The 19,454-nt window shown below is 42.1% G+C and overlaps 1 protein-coding gene across 2 annotated transcripts in view; it reads right to left on the bottom strand.

The window, feature by feature from the left end:
* cpxm2 (carboxypeptidase X (M14 family), member 2) overlaps positions 1 to 19,454 on the bottom strand; it is a 212,292-nt gene that overhangs the window by 140,329 nt on the left and 52,509 nt on the right. For both annotated transcript variants that reach the window (XM_072239466.1, XM_072239467.1), the window contains exon 4: positions 4,800 to 4,939. In XM_072239466.1, coding sequence (XP_072095567.1) covers positions 4,800 to 4,939 — 140 coding nt within the window. The remainder of the gene's footprint in view (positions 1 to 4,799; positions 4,940 to 19,454) is intronic.

Here is a 19,454-nt window from a genome sequence, read left to right as displayed (position 1 = left end):
AACCATTTGATGAAACTATTAGCTTCACCTTCATGAAAACCACAACCTCGACACAATGAAAGACTGCAAATCATTTTGAACATTGGATCAAACAGAGGGATTGAAGGCAACAATATATTGTTACACACAAATTAGTTTTATCCCAAGTAGCATCATACCTCACAGAACGCAAATCTTAAGATTTGTCTTAAGGAGAGACAAGAAGGAATGTTTCTCTTTGACTACATACAACAAAATATCTTGTTAACCAAGGGTTCCCAACCTTTTTTATGCCATGGAGCTTTATCATTCACCCAAGGGTCCGTTGACCCCAGGTTGGGAACCCCTATTGCAAACTGATCAGGCAGTCAGTTTACACAATTCATTCTTCAGATTCTTGGCCACACAATGTATAAAAGGAGGCAGAAAGTCACCAGCTTTCAACATGCCCCTTGTGGGAAGAGAGCACCTGAGGAAATTAATTCCCTAGTACTTGGCTGTGAGGTTGCAGAAATCTCAATAATTTAATCAAAATCACAAACATATAAATATTAACTCTCTTATTCTTTATTAACCACAAATTCCAGCAAATGCTCTAGGAAAACACAAGTTAAAATTGTGGGAGACATGTCCTTTCTTCGAAATGCCGAGCTGATTCCTGCCCACCATGTTCATGGCTTCAACGTCATTGAACAAGGCCTCCGTCGGTCAGGGTCGACCATGGATGTGGTATCCTAGTCATCTAGATACGCAAGCCTGGGCAGTACAATATGGAGAGAAAGCTGTTGGCCATGTAGCAAACTCCCTCCCTTCAAGTACTTGATTAACCCGGCAAACGGCAGAGGCAAATACAGTTTGGCACCAGCAGCATTGCAGAAGCTGCCAGTCGGCGTTGAATTGAACGTAGGGCTGCCTTAGGGATTCCAGCTCCAGGTTCTTCCCTTAGGGTTTACTCCTGAAGCCTTCCCATGAGTGGGTATAGCTGCAAGGCAGCGGAGGTTTGAGATCAGAGCTTTCCTTCTCCAAGATGAGCTGCCAACCATAGCTGATGAGCCCCATCTGCCAAAGTGACTGGTTTTAAGGTGCCAGTAGCCCGCCTTTACCCCTTCTCCTGTCAGTAGAAATGGTTCTGACAGGCTTAGTAGCTAAGCCACACGTGAAGGCCAGGAGCTGGACTTGGTAGTCAGAGGCTATTTGAGGTGCCAGCCTTTCGGAGCATTTAATAGTTAGAGGGAGCTTGTCCCCATTACTATCCTCGGCTATAACAACCTTAAGGAACCCAACATCCATCACACAAAATAAAAGCAGGCACATTTATAGACCACATTCTCAAAAGATCAGCAACACACGCCTATCGGCGAGTTGCTTATTTATTCACACAGCCCAGAGTAGGTCCTTCTGGCTCTTCGAGCCACACTGCCCCAGTTAACCTCACCTAATCACAGGACAACTTCCAATTCCCAATGTACCTATTTGGTACATCTTTGGACTGTGGGAGGAAACCAGAGCACCTGTGGAAAACCCATGTGTTCTACGGGGAGGACATACAGAGACTACTTACCGAACAGCACCAGAATTGAACACCGAACTCCGCAACACCCTAAGCTGTAATAGCATCACTCTAACCACTACAGCATCGTACTCCTCAGTACAGTCCATGGGCTTGATTGTCCATTTAATAATTAGGAGAATTTTTATTTAAATAACTTTGGGTTATTCTGCTTTTATATGAGGGAATGCAATATTACTTTTTATAATTTTTGTTCTTGTTTTCTTTCTATTTTTAAGAATCTGACAGATGACACCAAACTAAAGTTAGCACCAGACTCAAGTGAATATTCTTCATCCATGTGCTTTGCTGGTGAGTGATTCACAATTACTTAAGCATAGTCACATTCAGATCAAAGTAGCCTTGTTGTCATCAGGACAGTGATCAAGAGTGGGAGAGTCTGCAGCGACTGCATTTTGTCCTGGTGGATTGTGAGAAATATTTCTGTTAGTGCTGTGGTCGAGATCAATCAGCAAAACAAGAATCATCAGGACGTATTACTGATTTGCATGTCTAGGCTCTTGAAAACACAGCATGAAGATTTCGTCATTCATCCATTATTTAAAAAGTTCAAAAGATGCTATTTTTATTATACTTTAAATATGCCTGTGTGTGTGAATGAGACTGACAGTGAGAGGGAAAAGAGAGAGAAAGGGAGAGAGAGAAAGTGGAAGGGAGAGAGAGGGAGGAAGGAAGAGAAAGAGAGAGGGGTAGGGGAAGAGAGGGTAGGGAGAGAGTGGAGCAAGAAATGGAGAAAGGAGAGAGAGAATGAGTGGGAGAGAGGGAGAAATAAATATACATTACTCTGCAAAAGTCTTAGGCACATATATATAGCTAGGTTGCGATAGACTTTTGTCAACATTAGCAGAGGATGAGGTTGTAAAGCTGGCAGAAACAAAAGAGGTTGGGAAAGGCGAGGGTGGAGCGCCATGGGGCGAGGGGTTGTGGAACAGGTAGCAGAGGAGTGCCGGGGTGGGGGTTGGTGTTGGTGCAGATGCACCCTGCTTTGAGACACCAGGCAAGGTCATTTGATTCTGAATAATTGGTTTATTAATCATCACAGAATGACTCTCTGGTACTCCCAGCTCCCTCCCCTCTCCCTGTCCCCTTCCTTCTCTCAGTCCACAATAGTGACCCAGATCAGAATCAGCTTTATCACCTCTCACGTATGCCATAAATTTTGTTTTTTTTTGTAGCAGCAGCATTACAATGCAATACATGATATTACTACAGGACTGTGCAAAAGTCATAGGCACCCTAGCAAAATATATGTGTGCCTAAGCCTTTTGCACAGCACTGTAGATGATGCCTGACCTACTTCATTCCTCCAGTATTCTGGGTTTCCATCATCTACAGAATCTCTTGTGTTTAAGCATCTCCCTCGAATGGTTTTCCTCTAAATTAAACTTTTAGTTCTTGATGTCATGCTGTTGGTTCCACCTCTGTCTTAGGGATTGCGGAATACTGGTTGCACTCCCCATGGACTGCAAGCTTCCATATGGCCAGGCTGACTGTCTCTGCCCCATCAGATTCCTTCTCCATCATGAAATTAAATCGGATTGTTTAGCAGTGTGGCTCAAGGGGCGGTAAGGGCCTTCTCCACACTGTATCTCAGTAAAATAAAAAATAAATAGTTTCTAATGTTATGGGTAGATGTTCTTCTCCAATCTACGAAGACCCATAATTTTCTGTTTGTTACTTTAAAGCAGGGGTTCCCAACCATTTATGCCATGGACCAACATCATTAAGTGAGGGGTCCAGTGGACCCCAGTTCAGGAACGCCTGCTTTAAGGAATTGCTAGCTTCTCTAAAAGAACTACATTAAAACAGTCGATGTGTTGGGGGAACTTTTACTTCTCAGCCATTCTGCATGTTTGGTATGAATGGTCATTGTTATATTTCTTGATTTTATGGGAAAGGATGAGCTGTATAATGAGGGGCTGATCTGGTATACAATTTGCTTCAGACTATCATCAATGGTAACATTTGCCCCCAGGAGGGACTGTCTGCTCAGAGGATCAGGAATAATTGTAGGCTACAATTCAATTGGAGAGGTACCAACAATGTTGTTTTTATTTGCATGAGGGAACATATTAAGCATAATTTAGCTTATAACTTAGAAAATGGCAAGGGTAAAAAAAAGGTTGAAAAATAGTGAAGATCATAAGAAAAAAAATTATATGTGATTAAAAGATGACCTCAAAGCAAAATTATTACAAGCCCGAAGCAGACTGTGGTCCAGATGGACATTGTAGTACTCTCTGCCTCCAGCTAAAGAGGACCAAAGTAGGAAAATTCATCAGAGCAGTCGCACCAATGTAATGCAGAAAGACAAGAGAGCTGCTGGTGAAAAGAGCACCTGACGGCTGGATGCGGAAGAGAGATTACCGTTCAAATAAGAAACCTCGCTGAATATTGTGCTAGAGCATGAAAGAAATGCTGAAAGAGCAGTATACTGAGAATGAAAATCAAAACACTCCAGAAGGAATCTCTGAATTTAAAATGGGAAGTTCTAGATTTATGTAGCAGGTTGGGCAGTATTCTGTGTAGAATGAAAGAGAATATGTTTTTCAGGACAAGAGCCCTTCAGACCTACTGAATATTTCCATAAATTTCTATTTTTATTTTAGAGCAGTGTTCAGATTTTTTGATAGGCTTGGACAATTAAAAAAAATCATGAAAAGCAGTAGGCGCTGCAAACTGGAGCTTGTTGAGAGTTTGAGCAAGAGGTGAGATGTGGATGTTCAGAGATCAGAGGAGATAGTGAGACTGAAATCCAAACAATAGATTCAGGCCAAGTGTGGGGATATTAAAGAAAAAGGCAGGAGCTATTGTTTGGGTAAGCTGTAACATACCAAAGTAGTCTTGCTATTTTATGAAGAATAAAAAGGTGGAGCACTTTTAACCAAAACAAAAATGCAACTAATCATTAAAATTAGATTTGACAATAAAATTATTTCTTATTGTACTATTTCATCCTATCAGAACAGCTCCCCTTGTTCTTTCCATTGCACACCACACCCACATTTCTACTGCCTGGACTAACTTACTTCCCTTTTTCTCAGTTCTGATGAAGGATTAAAATACTCTCTTTCCACAGATGCTACTTGACTGCAAGAACTTTCTCCACTTTTTTTTAATGCATTAATACTTATTGTATTGAGGCTTGTAATGTTTAACTCAAAATCTGTGTATCAGTCTCACTGTTACAGAAGGAAATGACATGACGCTTTGAAATCATTTTTGCTCAAAAGCAGAGAGTCTTACTTACGACCAAAGTGAATTTCTTCCCTGTGTTATAACACCAGTGAATTTAGTTAGTCTTCTGGCATCCAGTTCAAACCACTGTGAATAATCGTTCCTGCCAGCGCACCAAGCCCCGTCATAGAAGTCATCTTCAAAGATGCCAGCCTATGGGTAAAATAAAAACACAGTCTATATAATGGTCATCATAATGTTAACTTGCTTCCAGTCTATGAGTTCGGAGTGTAAATAATGAAGGTAGACTTAAAATAATACTCAAATGCTACACAAACAAAAAGAAGGAAATAATGGTTTGGCATACTGCTGTTCATCTCAATTGTTTCCATGATTTGTATATTTTTCTCTTGCAAATTGAGTGTTAGTCTTTTATTTTATTTTTTAGATTCTCCTTTTTTCTTTCACAAACGGTAATTGGGTTCTTTCAGGTTTCTTGCTTTGGGGCTAACCGTGAGAAGCAAATCTCAAAATTGTATAATTTATACATTCTTCAATAATAAGTGTACTTGACTTTTGAATCTTGAAACTTACGCTGGTTAGAAATTATATAATAACTAAGAGGATTAATAATAATTGAATTATTCACCAGTTATTAACTCATATTCAGCTAAAAAAATTAATTACTAATCCTATGTATCATTTTACTAAATGAAGTTCCTGCTAAAACTTTGATGGGAAAAGGAAAATGTTGGTCTAAGTCAGGGAAGAAGGAGAAATTTCTGAAAGGAAGATTTGCAGGGTTTGGTAACATGTTGGCATATCACCAAACCAGGAGGAACAGTGCCGTTTCTCCTGGATCCATTTTATCTGCAAATGTTTTCACAACATCTAAATTCTTCATTGTAAATTCCTTTCAAATGCAGTGTTGAGACATTATGATAACACAAAGGGCTGATTATCCAGAATGAAGCAGGTCCACCATTAGGGCAGCCCCATTCTGAGGAATCATTCCACAGATGCTGCCTGACCTGCTGTGTTTTTCTAGCATTTTTTTAAATTTGATATTTGTTCCAATTAAGTGTCAAATATTTTTAGGTATCCAAAATCTGTGCTTCCATCTCACTTCGACTGAAGAGGGAAAGAATAAGGCCCACATTTGAAGGAACTTTGGTGTGGCTTACTATTTTCTAGAGGCATGTAAAAAAACACTACCTATTTAATATAATGGCTGGAATGTTCCATCTATTGCATAACTATTCACAAATATATTTCCAACAATTGATTTACTTTTACTACAATGCCAGTGGTAGTCGTAGGAGGCAGAGGAATGCCTACGAGATTGCTTCCGATGGGTGGACTGGACCGTGTTCAAGGACTCGTCTGTGGATCTGACTGAATATACCATGGTTGTCACAGATTTTATTGAAACAATTGTAGATGAGTATGTCCTCACTAAATCATTCAGAATCTTCCCCAACCAGAAACCCTAGATGAACATTGAGATCTGCAATCTGCTGAAGGCCAGATCAGTAGCGTTCAAGTCTGCTGACCAATGAAGTTACAAGAGGTCCAGGTGTGATCTCCAGAAAGCCATCTCACAGGTGAAGTGGCAATTCCAGACTAAACCTGAATCAACAAAGGATGCTCAACAGTTGTGGCAAGGCTTAAACGCTATCACCTCTTAGAAAGTTAAATCAAGTGACATAGCCGATAGCGGGGCTTCACTTCCAGATTGCCTCAATGCCTTCTATACTTTTAACTATCAAAACATGGAGGAACCATTACACGCTCTCAGAGCCCCTGTTGATCCTGTGATTTCAATCTCTGAGGCCGATATGCAAGCAGTCTTCATAAGGGTGACCCTATGAAAACTTCCAGCCAAGGTGGGATGAATACCCAAGTACTAAAGACCAGTACTAATCAACTGGCTGGAGTGTTCACAAAGATCTTTAACCTCTCGCTTCGGCAGTCTGAGGTACTCACCTGCTTCAATCAGGCTTCAATTATACTGGTGCCTAAGAAGAACATGGTAACCTACCTCAATGACTATCATCCAGTCGCACTTACATCCAAAGTGAAGAAATGTTTTGAGAAGTTGATGATGAAATATACCAACTCCTGCATGACATCTGCTCCAATTTGCCTACTGGTAGCTACAGGTGCACAGCAGATGCTATATCACTGGCTCTTCACTCAACCCTGGAATATTTGGACAGCAAAGGATGCGTACATTAGGATGCCTACAGCTTAGCATTCAATACAATCATCCCTTCAAAACTGATCAATAAGCTTCAAGACTTTGACCTCAATACATTTCTGTGCAACTGGATCTCAGATTTCATCACTGTAGATCCCAGTCAGTTCAACATCTCCTCCAAGGTTTCCATCAGCACAGGTGCACCACAAGGCTGTGTGCTTAGCTCCCTGCTCTACTCACTTTACACTCATACATGGCTAACGCGGCTCCAGTGCCATATTCAAGATTGCTGATGACTCCAGTGCTGTAGGCCGAATCAAAGATGGTGACAAATCAGCATATAGGAGAGAGAATGAAAATCTGGCTGAATGGTGCCATAATAACAACCTCTCACTCAATGACTGTACGGCCAACATGGTGATTATTGATTTCAGGAGGTGGAAACCAGAGGTCCATGAGCCAGACTTCATCAGAGGATCTGACGTGGAGAGGGTCAGCAGCTTCAAATTCCTCCGTGTAATTATTTCTGAGAACCTGTCCTGGGCCCAGCACGCAAGTGCAGTGAAAGCATGTCAGTGCCTCTACTTCCTTAGGAGTTTGCGAAGATTCAGCATGACATCTAAAACTCTGATAGACTTCTATAGATGTGTAGTGGAGAGTCTACTGACTAGCTGCACCAAGGCCTGGTATGAAAACAACAATAATGCTCTTGAATAGAAAATCCTTTAAATATAGTGGATGCAGCCCAGTCCATCATAGGTAAAGTCTTCTCCACCATTGAGCACATCTACATGAATCATTGTCACAGGAAAGCAGCATCCATCATCAGGGAACCCCCCCGCCCCCAACCACCCAGGTCATGCTCTCTTCTCACTGCTGCCATCAGGAAGAAGGTACAGGAGCCTCAGGACTCACACCAGGTTTAGGAATAGATATTACCTCTCAACAATCAAGCTCTTGAACCAAGTGGGATAATTTCACTCAACTTCACTAGCCCCATTGTTGAAATGTTCCTGCAATCATATTGACTTACTTTCAAGAACTCTCATTTCATATTCTTGATATTTATTGCTTATTTATTTTTTACTATTATTTCTTCCTTTTATATTTGCACAGCTTATGCCTTTTGGAAGCCCATGTTGGTGCAGTCTTCCACTAATTCTATTATGGTTATTACTCTGTTCTGGATTTATTGAGTATGCCCACAAGAGAATGAATCTCAGGTTTGTACATGGCAACATATATGTACTTTGATAATAAATTTACTTTGAACTTTGAACCCATGGTTCTTCGTGCTGTTCCTATTCAGGTGAATCAAAGTGATATCAGAAATAAAGGATCCCAGTTATGCCAACAGTTATCATGAGACTTATGGTAGAAAATGGATTATCATTTTTATGTTTTCATGGTCCAAGAGGTCTCTTTCATAGTCTGAACCAGCATGGCAGCTGAATGGAAATCACCATCATAAAGAATGTCACCTATAGTGAAAAGGCTGTGATGATCAGAAGAGAGTGAAAAAGAATTCTCATAGCAAATCCTAAGTATACCAATAGTTCTGGATCCTAGATCTGAATGCCCTCTGATCAGTATGAGATGAAGACCAAGAGGAAACTCCAGAAATGGAGTTCAATCATCATTGTTTCCTGATGGAAAATCGAAGACAAGAACATAAGCTTCCATATTCAACAGTTCAATAAGGTCATGGTTAATCTTTGATGCCAATGTTATTTTTAGGGGGATGGCTGCAGATTTTCATAGTTACACCATTCTGTTATCTGATATTGGACAAACCTCTCAGACTTTCCAAGAACATGGGTACATTTAAGTCAGATGCCCCAATATTTGTATTTGAAGACTGACAAATAGATATAATTCTGACACATGGCTGACTTCCATGGGGTCATAGAACAAAAGAATTACATAGCGTAGAAACCAGCCTGTCAGCCCAATTTGTCCATGATGATCAAGATGTCTTTCCTAGCTAATTCTATTTGGCTTGTCTGATCCATATCTGTCGAAACTATTTCAATACATATTTGCCAATTCTATGTTAACTCATCTTGCCATGTGAATGTAATCAATGAAAAGTATCACACAAATAAAGTGACAGGAAGGAAGGAGCAGAAGAAAATAGTTATTTCAATTTAGCTTCTCTGGAGGTCATTAAATTTCTTCCCAAGGTATAATGGAATCCTGGGATTGAAGAAGATGAGATTCGCCATCATTATCAACATTTTAGTACCACACTCCTGTTTAATCTTTGAATTCTAGGCCCATCATGCTGTCCCTCTTGCTCCTAACTTCAATTGGATAGTGCACACATCTACCGCTCTGCCAACTGAAATGTATCCTGTTTTATCACTGATTCACGACCCATCACAAGCTACAATTGTCATGTTTTGTTACTCTAAAGCATAAAAACTAATTACAAGAAAAAGACAAGAGCCCAGGAGATAACTCGTGTACATTCATTTTTTACTTTAATCGAGGCACGCATATATCATGTGGTGGCGTGATGACATATGCCATTTAAGTACTTTTACAGATAACCCACAATGCATTATGTAAATGTAAGGGGGTTTCGATTTTTATGTTACTGCGGAGGCTAATTAAAATGGCGTCTTTGTTATGTTAATCTGGGGAATGTGGCTTTGTTGTGTTAAACGCTGAGAAAGTTGGTGCTAGCCGCTTGTTTTTGCTTTAGAGTGTGATAAGAGGGTGCTATTAACCAATTGGGATAGTTGTTATGGTTTTGGTGTATTTGAAGATACTGTATGCGCGGGGTTTTGGGGCAGAAGGCGGGAGAGCGAGACAGAGGATGGACGAGGTGCTGTGAGTCCACTAACGGGGTCGGACCCCGAGCGGGACGTTCGGCGAGGAGATGGAGACGGACTCGTGTGGAGCGTCTGGTCGACCATCGTTGTTGGTCCCAGGCGGCCGGTCGAGGTGGTCCGAGGGGGTCGCAGGGTGAAGAAGAAGGTCCTTGAGCTCCAACGGTTTTTGTGCACGAAGAGATTGAACTTTGATAAGTGTGGCGCCTTTTATTTTCCTTTTATATTTTATCTCTATTAATTATATAGTTCCAGTAATATCTATAAATTGTAAATCATTTACTCGTATCTGGTGTATTGTCTGTTATTTGGGCGAGGTGGGGTACATCACACAGCATCCACACAAACTAATTACCCAGTTTGGCGGGGTCGAGGCTGTTTCCGTAGACGACAGCAAGCCGAGCGACCCTGGGGGTGGCCAGGGGGGCACAACAAAGAACATCTAAACAAATCATATACTTACAACATTACTGAAATATTAAATACACAACGATGGCACCCATATCTAAGATACTAAAGTTAAGTGTCACTCTAAAAACTTCTATGTAAAATCTAGGCTATACAGTACTCAGACAGTGTTGCAATGCTTTAGTTTAGACTGAGCCCTAAACTACGAGACATAATTGTAGTAGACCATATAACTGGGTTACCTGTCTGGACACGCCCCTCTGCTGACTGCCCCTGTGGTTCCTCCCACAGATCCCTGAATAAAGGCGTTTTTGCCCTGCTCCTCCCCCTCAGACCAGGGGCAGACACTCAGCATGGAGGTCACGTCTTACTGCAAGTAAAAGCCCTTCAGTATTTACCCTACTTCAGTCTTTTGGAATTATTGAAGGAGCTTCAATAATAATAAACAGTAACAATGCACTTTCTGGGATCCCATCTTATTTTTAACTCTCAAACAACTGATGAAAATGGATACAACAGGAATTCTGCAGATGCTGGAAATTCAAGCAACACACATCAAAGTTGCTGGTGAACGCAGCAGGCCAGGCAGCATCTCTAGGAAGAGGTGCAGTCGACGTTTCAGGCCGAGACCCTTCGTCAGGACTAACTGAAGGAAGAGTGAGTAAGGGATTTGAAAGTTGGAGGGGGAGGGGGAGATCCAAAATGATAGGAGAAGACAGGAGGGGGAGGGATGGAGCCAAGAGCTGGACAGGTGATAGGCAAAAGGGGATACGAGAGGATCATGGGACAGGAGGTCCGGGAAGAAAGACAAGGAAGGGGGGGGGGGACCCAGAGGATGGGCAAGAGGTATATTCAGAGGGACAGAGGGAGAAAAAGGAGAGTGAGAGAAAGAATGTGTGCATAAAAATAAGTAACAGATGGGGTACGAGGGGGAGGTGGGGCCTACTTATCCGTGTAAGCGGAACAAGTGCTACACATGCCCTTACACTTCCTCCCTTACCACCATTCAGGGCCCCAAACAGTCCTTCCAGGTGAGGCAACACTTCACCTGTGAGTCGACTGGGGTGATATACTGCGTCCGGTGCTCCCGATGTGGCCTTTTATATATTGGCGAGACCCGACGCAGACTGGGAGACCGCTTTGCTGAACATCTACACTCTGTCCGCCAGAGAAAGCAGGATCTCCCAGCGGCCACACATTTTAATTCCACATCCCATTCCCATTCTGACATGTCTATCCATGGCCTCCTCTACTGTAAAGATGAAGCCACACTCAGGTTGGAGGAACAACACCTTATATTCCGTCTGGGTAGCCTCCAACCTGATGGCATGAACGTCGACTTCTCTAACTTCCGCTAGGCCCCACCTCCCCCTCGTACCCCATCTGTTACTTATTTTTATGCACACATTCTTTCTCTCACTCTCCTTTTTCTCCCTCTGTCCCTCTGAATATACCTCTTGCCCATCCTCTGGGTCTCCCCCCCCACTTGTCTTTCTTCCCGGACCTCCTGTCCCATGATCCTCTCGTATCCCCTTTTGCCTATCACCTGTCCAGCTCTTGGCTCCATCCCTCCCCCTCCTGTCTTCTCCTATCATTTTGGATCTCCCCCTCCCCCTCCAACTTTCAAATCCCTTACTCACTCTTCCTTCAGTTAGTCCTGACAAAGGGTCTCGGCCTGAAACGTCGACTGCACCTCTTCCTACAGATGCTGCTTGGCCTGCTGCATTCACCAGCAACTTTGATGTGTGTTGATGAAAATGGATGATCACTTGAATGCCCAATTTTATGGTATCCCATCAATACACAAGTTTCTTTTATTCCAGTAATGACAAGGCATCATAATTTCCCTTAAGTCACTTTTGGAAAGGCTGAAGTAATGAAAACTCCTGCCAAATAGAAGTTCTACTTGATTATAAGTTTAACTCATGTTCACCTAGCCATCCAGTATGCCTTTACTGGGTCAGCACTAGGACCTCAGAGTCCAATCTGAAAGCACAACATCCCTTGTCTGGAATAGCTAAGGAGAAATGATTATTTGTCTTCACATTACTGTGATCAATCTGATTATGCCTACTGGCAGGACAGGCGATTACCTAAGTAGAATTTTGCATTCCACCCCAAGGCAACCTTTCCGACACAACTTCATTTGCTATGGAGTGTTAAAAATGACTTCAGCACACAGAAACTAGTTTGGATTTATTCAATCTGACTTGAAAATGTATGATGTGTAAAGAATGCAAGATTGCTACACCACAATGTTTATGCAACAGCAAAGATTTGAGGATGTAAATCCAAATATATAATTTTACTAACGTGATGTTATTTAAACCTTTATACATACAAATATTTAATACATGGTTACTTAAAATGAACAAAAGACTATGTGTTTTATTTCTTTCTGCACTAACTCCATACATAGTTTTCAAGCTGCAATACCACTCTCTGGAAATGGTATTCAATCTGAAACTAAAATGTCTCTGCTAATGTTTCTGCAACTGCAAAGAATCTTAATTGAATATGAAATTGATTTGCACTTATTACTTCTATCCATCTGCCAAACAAAAATTTCATAACTACGATGTAAGAAATTAAATATTATTGTCATAAAAAAGGCAGCCATCGATCTGAAATATTAATTCTGTTTCTCTCTCCATGGTACTGCCTGACCTTCTCAGTACCCCCATGAAAACAGGCCTATCTAGTCCATGCCAAGCTTGTCTACTATCTAGTCCCATCGACCTACACTGGAACCATAGCCATATCCCTCCATACCTCTCTCATATATGTACCGCTCCAAACTTCTTTTAAATGTTGCAACTGAACTCACATCTATCACTTCTGCTAGCAGCTCATTCTACACTCGCACCACCCCCTGCATGAAGAAGTTCACCTCAGATTCCCCTTAAACATTTCACCTTTCACCCTAAGCCTTCTGTACACCCTCTTGTTCTAGCCTCACGGAAGCAAAGGGGAAAAAGATTCCAAGTACTCACCCTATCTATACCCTTCATTTTGTATACCTCTAGAAGATGTCCCCTCATTCTCCAGCACTCCAGTGAATAAAGTCCTAATTTATTCAACCTTGCCTATAAATCAGTTTCTCAAGTACTGGCAACATCCTTGTAAGTTTTTCAGCAGTTAATGTTTTTATGATGCCTGTGCAAAAATAAATAAATAGAAATGATGTTGATATTATTTAATATTGTATTATAATTAAAAGAGTACAATTTGAAGATTCAAAGTTAATTTATTATCAAAATATGTATGCAATATATACTACTGAAATTCACCTTCACACAGACAGCCACGAAACAAAGAAACACCATGGAACCCATTCAGAGAAAACATCAAACACACTACACGCAAAAAGAAATCAAGCAAATGTTAAGAAATTAATGAAAAACACAGAATATAAAGCACCAAACCACAGAGCCACACAGCAGTCCAGGCATATTCAGTTTTTCTCAGTTCAGTTCAATTTAGTGATGTGCCAGTCGTTGATTGCAGGCGACAGAGCCAATCCACCCTGATCAATATTGCACAAAAATAATAAAATAAGGAGTAACTAGAAACCAGAAGCACATCATAACATGAACTGCAGAGTCCAATCCACAAACCACATCAATTAAACCTCATTCAAGGCCTAAGGCTCCGGCATCATCGAGCAAGAGCAAGATAGACAGGGAGACCGGTTAAACGCAGTCAGATGGCACTGAAGAGCGCTCGACTACTACACTCATCCCCGTTGATTTCAATCATGCTCAACGCTTTAATTGGTGGGATTGGTGAGAAATGGAGTCGATCATGGACTTGCGCTCTTTCTCCAGGCCACACACTCCACTCAAAACCTCACTGAACTGCCTTGGAGACAGCGAAGTGCCAGACTGCACAATTGGCCCAAAAGCACACTATTAAAATGTAAATCTCAGGTTCCAAAAGTAGCAGAATCATACTTGAAAAAAAGAAGTTAAAGATGTAGCTTCGTGAACTGTCTGAAGGACGTCGCCCTTGGTTGCGTTGTTCGCTGGTGCCATCTTCTTCAGCAGTCAAAGTGGATGTGGAACAATGATAAGACATCAGGGTCTGCTGTGTACTTTGCTTCACAGAAACATGATTATTCTCTTCCATTTCGGATGCAGTGCTGTAGCCCAATGACTTCATGATTCTCCGCCAAGACACGACAGCAGAGATTAAAAGGCAGGGCAGATGGAGTATGCTTTATGATTAACTCATCATGGGGCACAAACATGCCAGTTCTATCTCAGACCTGCTCACCCAACCTCGAAAATCTAGCAGTCAAATGTTGTCCATTTTATCTGGCGAGAGAGTTTCCTGCCATCATCCTCATAGCAGTGTACTTTCCACCTCGGGCCAATGTCAGGCAGGCACTGGAGGAGCTGAGCAGGCATGAAACTGTTCACCCTGATGCCTTCCCTATCTTTGTGAGCAATTTCAACCAGGCCAACTTGAAGGAGTGTCTGAACAACTACCACCAACATACAGTATCACCTGTGGAACCAGAGCAGTCAATACACTTGACCACTGTTATGCCATCATCAAGAATGCTTACCATGCTATCTAACCTCCATATTTTGGAAAGTTCGACCATTTGGTTGTATTTCTACTCCCAGCGTATAGGCAGAGACTAAAGATTGCAGCATCAGTGGTGAGGACAAAGAAGCTATCGTCAAGGGACGTGGAGGAGTGCTTCAGGATTGCGTTGACTTGTTGGACTAGATAGACACAATTCAGGGATTCATCTTTGAATCTAAAAGAGTACGCTACAGTTGTCATCAACGTCAACAAGGCCCGTGTGGATGAGTGTGTGCCTTCGAGAATATTCTAGACGTACCCAAACAAAATGCTGTGGATGAACCAGGAGTTTTCATGGTCTGTGAGTACTAGATCTAGGGCATCCAAGACTGGTGATCCAGAAATATACAAGAAGTTCAGGTATGGCCTACAGAAGACTACTATAAGGGCAAGAAAACAATTCTGATTGAGGTTAGAGACGGAATTAGATGCATGTCAGCTCTGGCAGGGTTTGCAGGCCGTCACTTCCTACAAAGCAAAACCTAACATCATGAGTGGCAGTGATGCCTCACCCCCAGATGAGCTCAATGCCTTTTAAGCACACTTTGAAAGGGAGAAAAAAAACTACACCTGTGCGAATCCCTGCAGCATCTGGTGACCCTCTGTCTTAGAAGCAGATGCCAGAACATCTATCAAGAGGGTGAACTCTCACAAGGTGTTAGGCCCTGATGGTGTACCTGGTGGGGCTCTGTAAACCTGTGCCTACCAACTGTTGGGCGTGTTCAAGGACATCTTCAATCTCTCATTGTTGCAGTCAGAAGTTCCCATCTGCTTCAAAAGGGTGACAATCACACCAATGCCCAAGAAGAGCAGGGTGAGATGCCTCAACGACTATCGCCTAGCGGCACTCACACCCACTGTGATGAAGTGCTCTGAGAGGTTGGTCATGGTAGAATCAACTCCTGCCTAGTCAAGGATCTGGACCCACTGCAATTCATCTATCACCACAATAGGTTTACTGGATGTAGTCTCACTGGCTCTCCACTTGGCCTTGGATCACCCGGACAATAGCAATACCAATGCCAAGCTGCTGCTTAATGACTATACCTCAGCATTCAATGCAATCATACCCTCAGTTCTAATCAACAAGCTCCAAAACCTGGGTCTCTGTACCTCCCTCTGCAACTGGATCCCTGACTTCCTCACTGGGAGACCACAGTCCCTGGGGTTCAGAAACAACAACTCCTCCTCACTGACAAACAATACCGCCACACCTCAAGAATGTGTGCTTAGCTCACTGCTCTACTCTCTCAACACCCATGATTGTGTGGCCCGTCAAAGCTCAAACACATTCTGTAAATTTGTCACTTGTGACATATCTGTTGCTGGCAGAATTTCAGATGATAATGAGGAGGTGTACAGGAGCGAGATAGATCAGTTGGTTGAGTGCAGTCACAGCAACAGCCTTGAACTCAACATCAAGAAGACTAAAGAAATGATTGTGGATTTCAGCAAGGGAAAGTCGAGAGAACATGCACTAGGCCTCATCAAGGGATACACAGTGGAAAGGGTGAGCAGTTTCAAATTCCTGGGTGTCAACATCTCTCAGGATCTATCCTGGGCCCAACATATTGATGCAATTACAAGGAAGGCATGAAAGCAGCTATATTTTGTTATTAGAAGTTTGAGGAGACTCGGTATGTCACCAATGACACTCACAGGTTTCTACAGATGTAGCATGGAGAGCATTCTGACTGGTTGCATTGCCATCTGAAGCGGAGGAGCCACTGCAAAGGATTGGAAAAAGCTGCAGAAATCTGTAAACTCTGCCAGCTCGATCATGGGCACCAGTCTCCCCAGCATCCAGGACACCTTCAAAAGGCCATGCCTCAAAAAGTTGGCATCCATCATTAAGGACCCCCTCTTCGTTAATGCCCTCTTCTCATTGCTATCATCAAGGAGGTGGTACAGGATCCTGAAGACACACACTCAACATTTCAGCAACAGCTTCTCCCCCTCCACCATCATACTTCGAATGGACAGTGAACCCATGAACACTACCTCAGGACTTTTTTCCTCTCATTTCGCACTAATTATAGAATTTAATTTTCTTTTTTACATATTGTTCTTATTATAATTTATAGTTTTTATTATTATGTATTGTAATGTACTGCTGTCGCAAAACAACAAATTTCATGTCAAATGCCAGTGATATTAACCCTGATTCTGATTCTGCTGGACTTCAGCTGATTATGACACTGGATAGCTGATACTACAAGCTCAAAGGAGCTGGGTTACCCCAGTTGGGATGTTTGTTCTCTGTGATCCGGCAGAAAGACTAGGGTTATCAGTATTGACTGCTGCTCCTTGTCTCCTCGGGACACTACAGCTTCAGAATATACTTTGATATCGCTTTTGTCAAGCATTATACCTTACTCCTCGGTTCAAGAAAGCAACAATGACCATATCAATAGGTGTCAAGCATGGAACCCTAATCCAATTATGTCCCATGTGTGTTAAAGAGTGGAAGAATCATGGGAATATAAGAAGAATATATTGGGATTAACGCAGAATTGATGTAAATATGTGGTGGATGGTCAGTTCGAACTCAAGGAGCCAAAGGAGCTATTATCACTCTGTAACTGGGAAGTGGATGCAGGGGGATTTTCAATTATTTCTTATTGATCACAGTTTTGTCCTGCGGATCATCTTTCCAATTCTTAAATATCCAAAGTCCAGTTTCCAGCTATACCTATGTACAGGCAAGCTCTCTGCTCACCTAAAGTAGCCTGATTAAGCTATATGTGTAACTGCTGGCTGTGTAAGGACTTCTGCTACACAAAATTATTTCTCTTGTGTCAGGTGGTGAGGCACCTCGCCAATAGTTAAAGATTCAAAGTTTCAAGATTAAAAGAACATTTATTATCAAAGAGCCTTGAAATTTGTCTGCTTACAGGCAGGTGTAAATCAAGAAACCCGAAAGAACCCAATTTAAAAAAAGAAAAAGACCACACCTCGATGTGCAGAGAAAGAGAAAAAAAACTCAAATCATGAAAAAAATAGGAGCAAGCAACAACAACAGTGTTCCAAACCAAACTGAGATCCAAATCCCTGAGCACCCCAAGGTAGGCCCAAAGCCTCAGTATTCAGTTCAGCAGCTGAGGGCAGTCTCACAGCCTTAGCGTCATAGAGAGAGGAGCTCCCAGTCTATCTGGGCAAGCGTTTGAGTTGTCCAAACAGTGGATCATACTTTGCATTAGGACCTGGACTCCGCCACGGTGAATTGCTCCAGGCCTAGAACATGCCACCCAGCGATTCACTTTGGGCCTAGACTTCTCTGCCAAATTTCTCAACCTCTCCAAATTGGCTTGGCACTTACAGTGATCCACCCTTGCACCTGGGCTAGTTCGAAGGGCATTGGAACTGCTCTGCCTCATCTTCTCCTCTCCAGATCATTCACTCCAAACAGCATGGCTCCAAATCCAAGTGTGTTGATTTTGTGTGTTGAAGCATGGCACATCCTTCGGATTCGCTCAAAAATTGCACGGTCAGCATTACAGGAGGAGAAAGAAAGACCTTTCAAGGCTCCCACAAAAACAGTCTCTTTATTGTACACCCCAGCCTTACTGAGTCATAACTCCACTCAGGCTCACAGAAGTTAACTGATTTATTTTGCTTCCAGGCAGGGAGTGATGAGGGATTTACCTGATGCCCACAGTTCAGTGGCAGTCCATAACAAGGCCTCTTGTCATCATAAGAAGGGGAATGGAGTGGCTGAGGTGTAGTCTTTTTATTTGTTTATATCATTGTATAAAAATGGAAAACTGATGACAAGAGGAAAAGAGAAGCAAAATAGAGACAGCCAATTGAGTTCTGTATTACCAGGGATGGTTTATTTCATAGAATCGGTCATATCTGCTTCAGCATCTGGTTATATAAGAAAGGCTATTCCTAAAGTTCCCTAATAGAAATCCAAGGAGAGTTTCCATTTCAGTGTTGCCAGAGCTATTCTGTGCCTGCTGGGATTACATATTCTTCAACTGTACAATGCCAGTCATGATTTTCTAATCATCTTATGTAACCAGATAAAATTGCAAGTTTCAATGTCCAATTCATGGGAGCCGCTTCCGTTGGACGCAATGCTTTGTCAAGTACATATTGAAATTCCCCAGACCGAGGCTGTAAAATCATGTGCAGTGATTTAGTGCGGTTTCAGGATTTGAACGTGCCAAGTTGTCCAGCAGGAATTGATTGCTCTCCCGCAGTATCAAACAGATCTTTCTTCACTGACAATTTTAGTTCAAAGAGAAAGGGAAGTTATCCCTGGAGATAAGTGGAATGAAAACAGTCTTGGAAAGCAGTACCTAACAGTTGAAAGCAATAGGTCACCTGCTTTATGCTTTACCCATTTTCCTTTTCCATTATCTTTAAACGGGATGAAATGAACAACCAATTTGTTATTGCTTATCTCATTACAGCGCAAGACAAATTTCATCCCCATTTTAACTTCCAAGTGCTAATATTAGCTTGGAGCTCAGATATCACAAGTCTTAAATTCATTGACAGGATGCCAATAAGGACAACAATTCTTGACCAGTCATAATTAGTCCTGAGAAGGTGGTGATGAGCCATTACAGTCCTTCTGCTGAAGGTACTCACACAGTGTTGTCTGTACTCAGTTTCAGGAGTAGACCTGTCATTGATGAAGGAAACCAGATATGTTTCCAAGGTAAGGGAGATTCTGCATGTTGTG

Source organism: Mobula birostris, chromosome 21 (genome assembly GCF_030028105.1).
Source record: "Mobula birostris isolate sMobBir1 chromosome 21, sMobBir1.hap1, whole genome shotgun sequence".
NCBI classification, from domain to species: domain Eukaryota; kingdom Metazoa; phylum Chordata; class Chondrichthyes; order Myliobatiformes; family Myliobatidae; genus Mobula; species Mobula birostris.
This window is presented reverse-complemented; position numbering and strand designations above follow the sequence as displayed.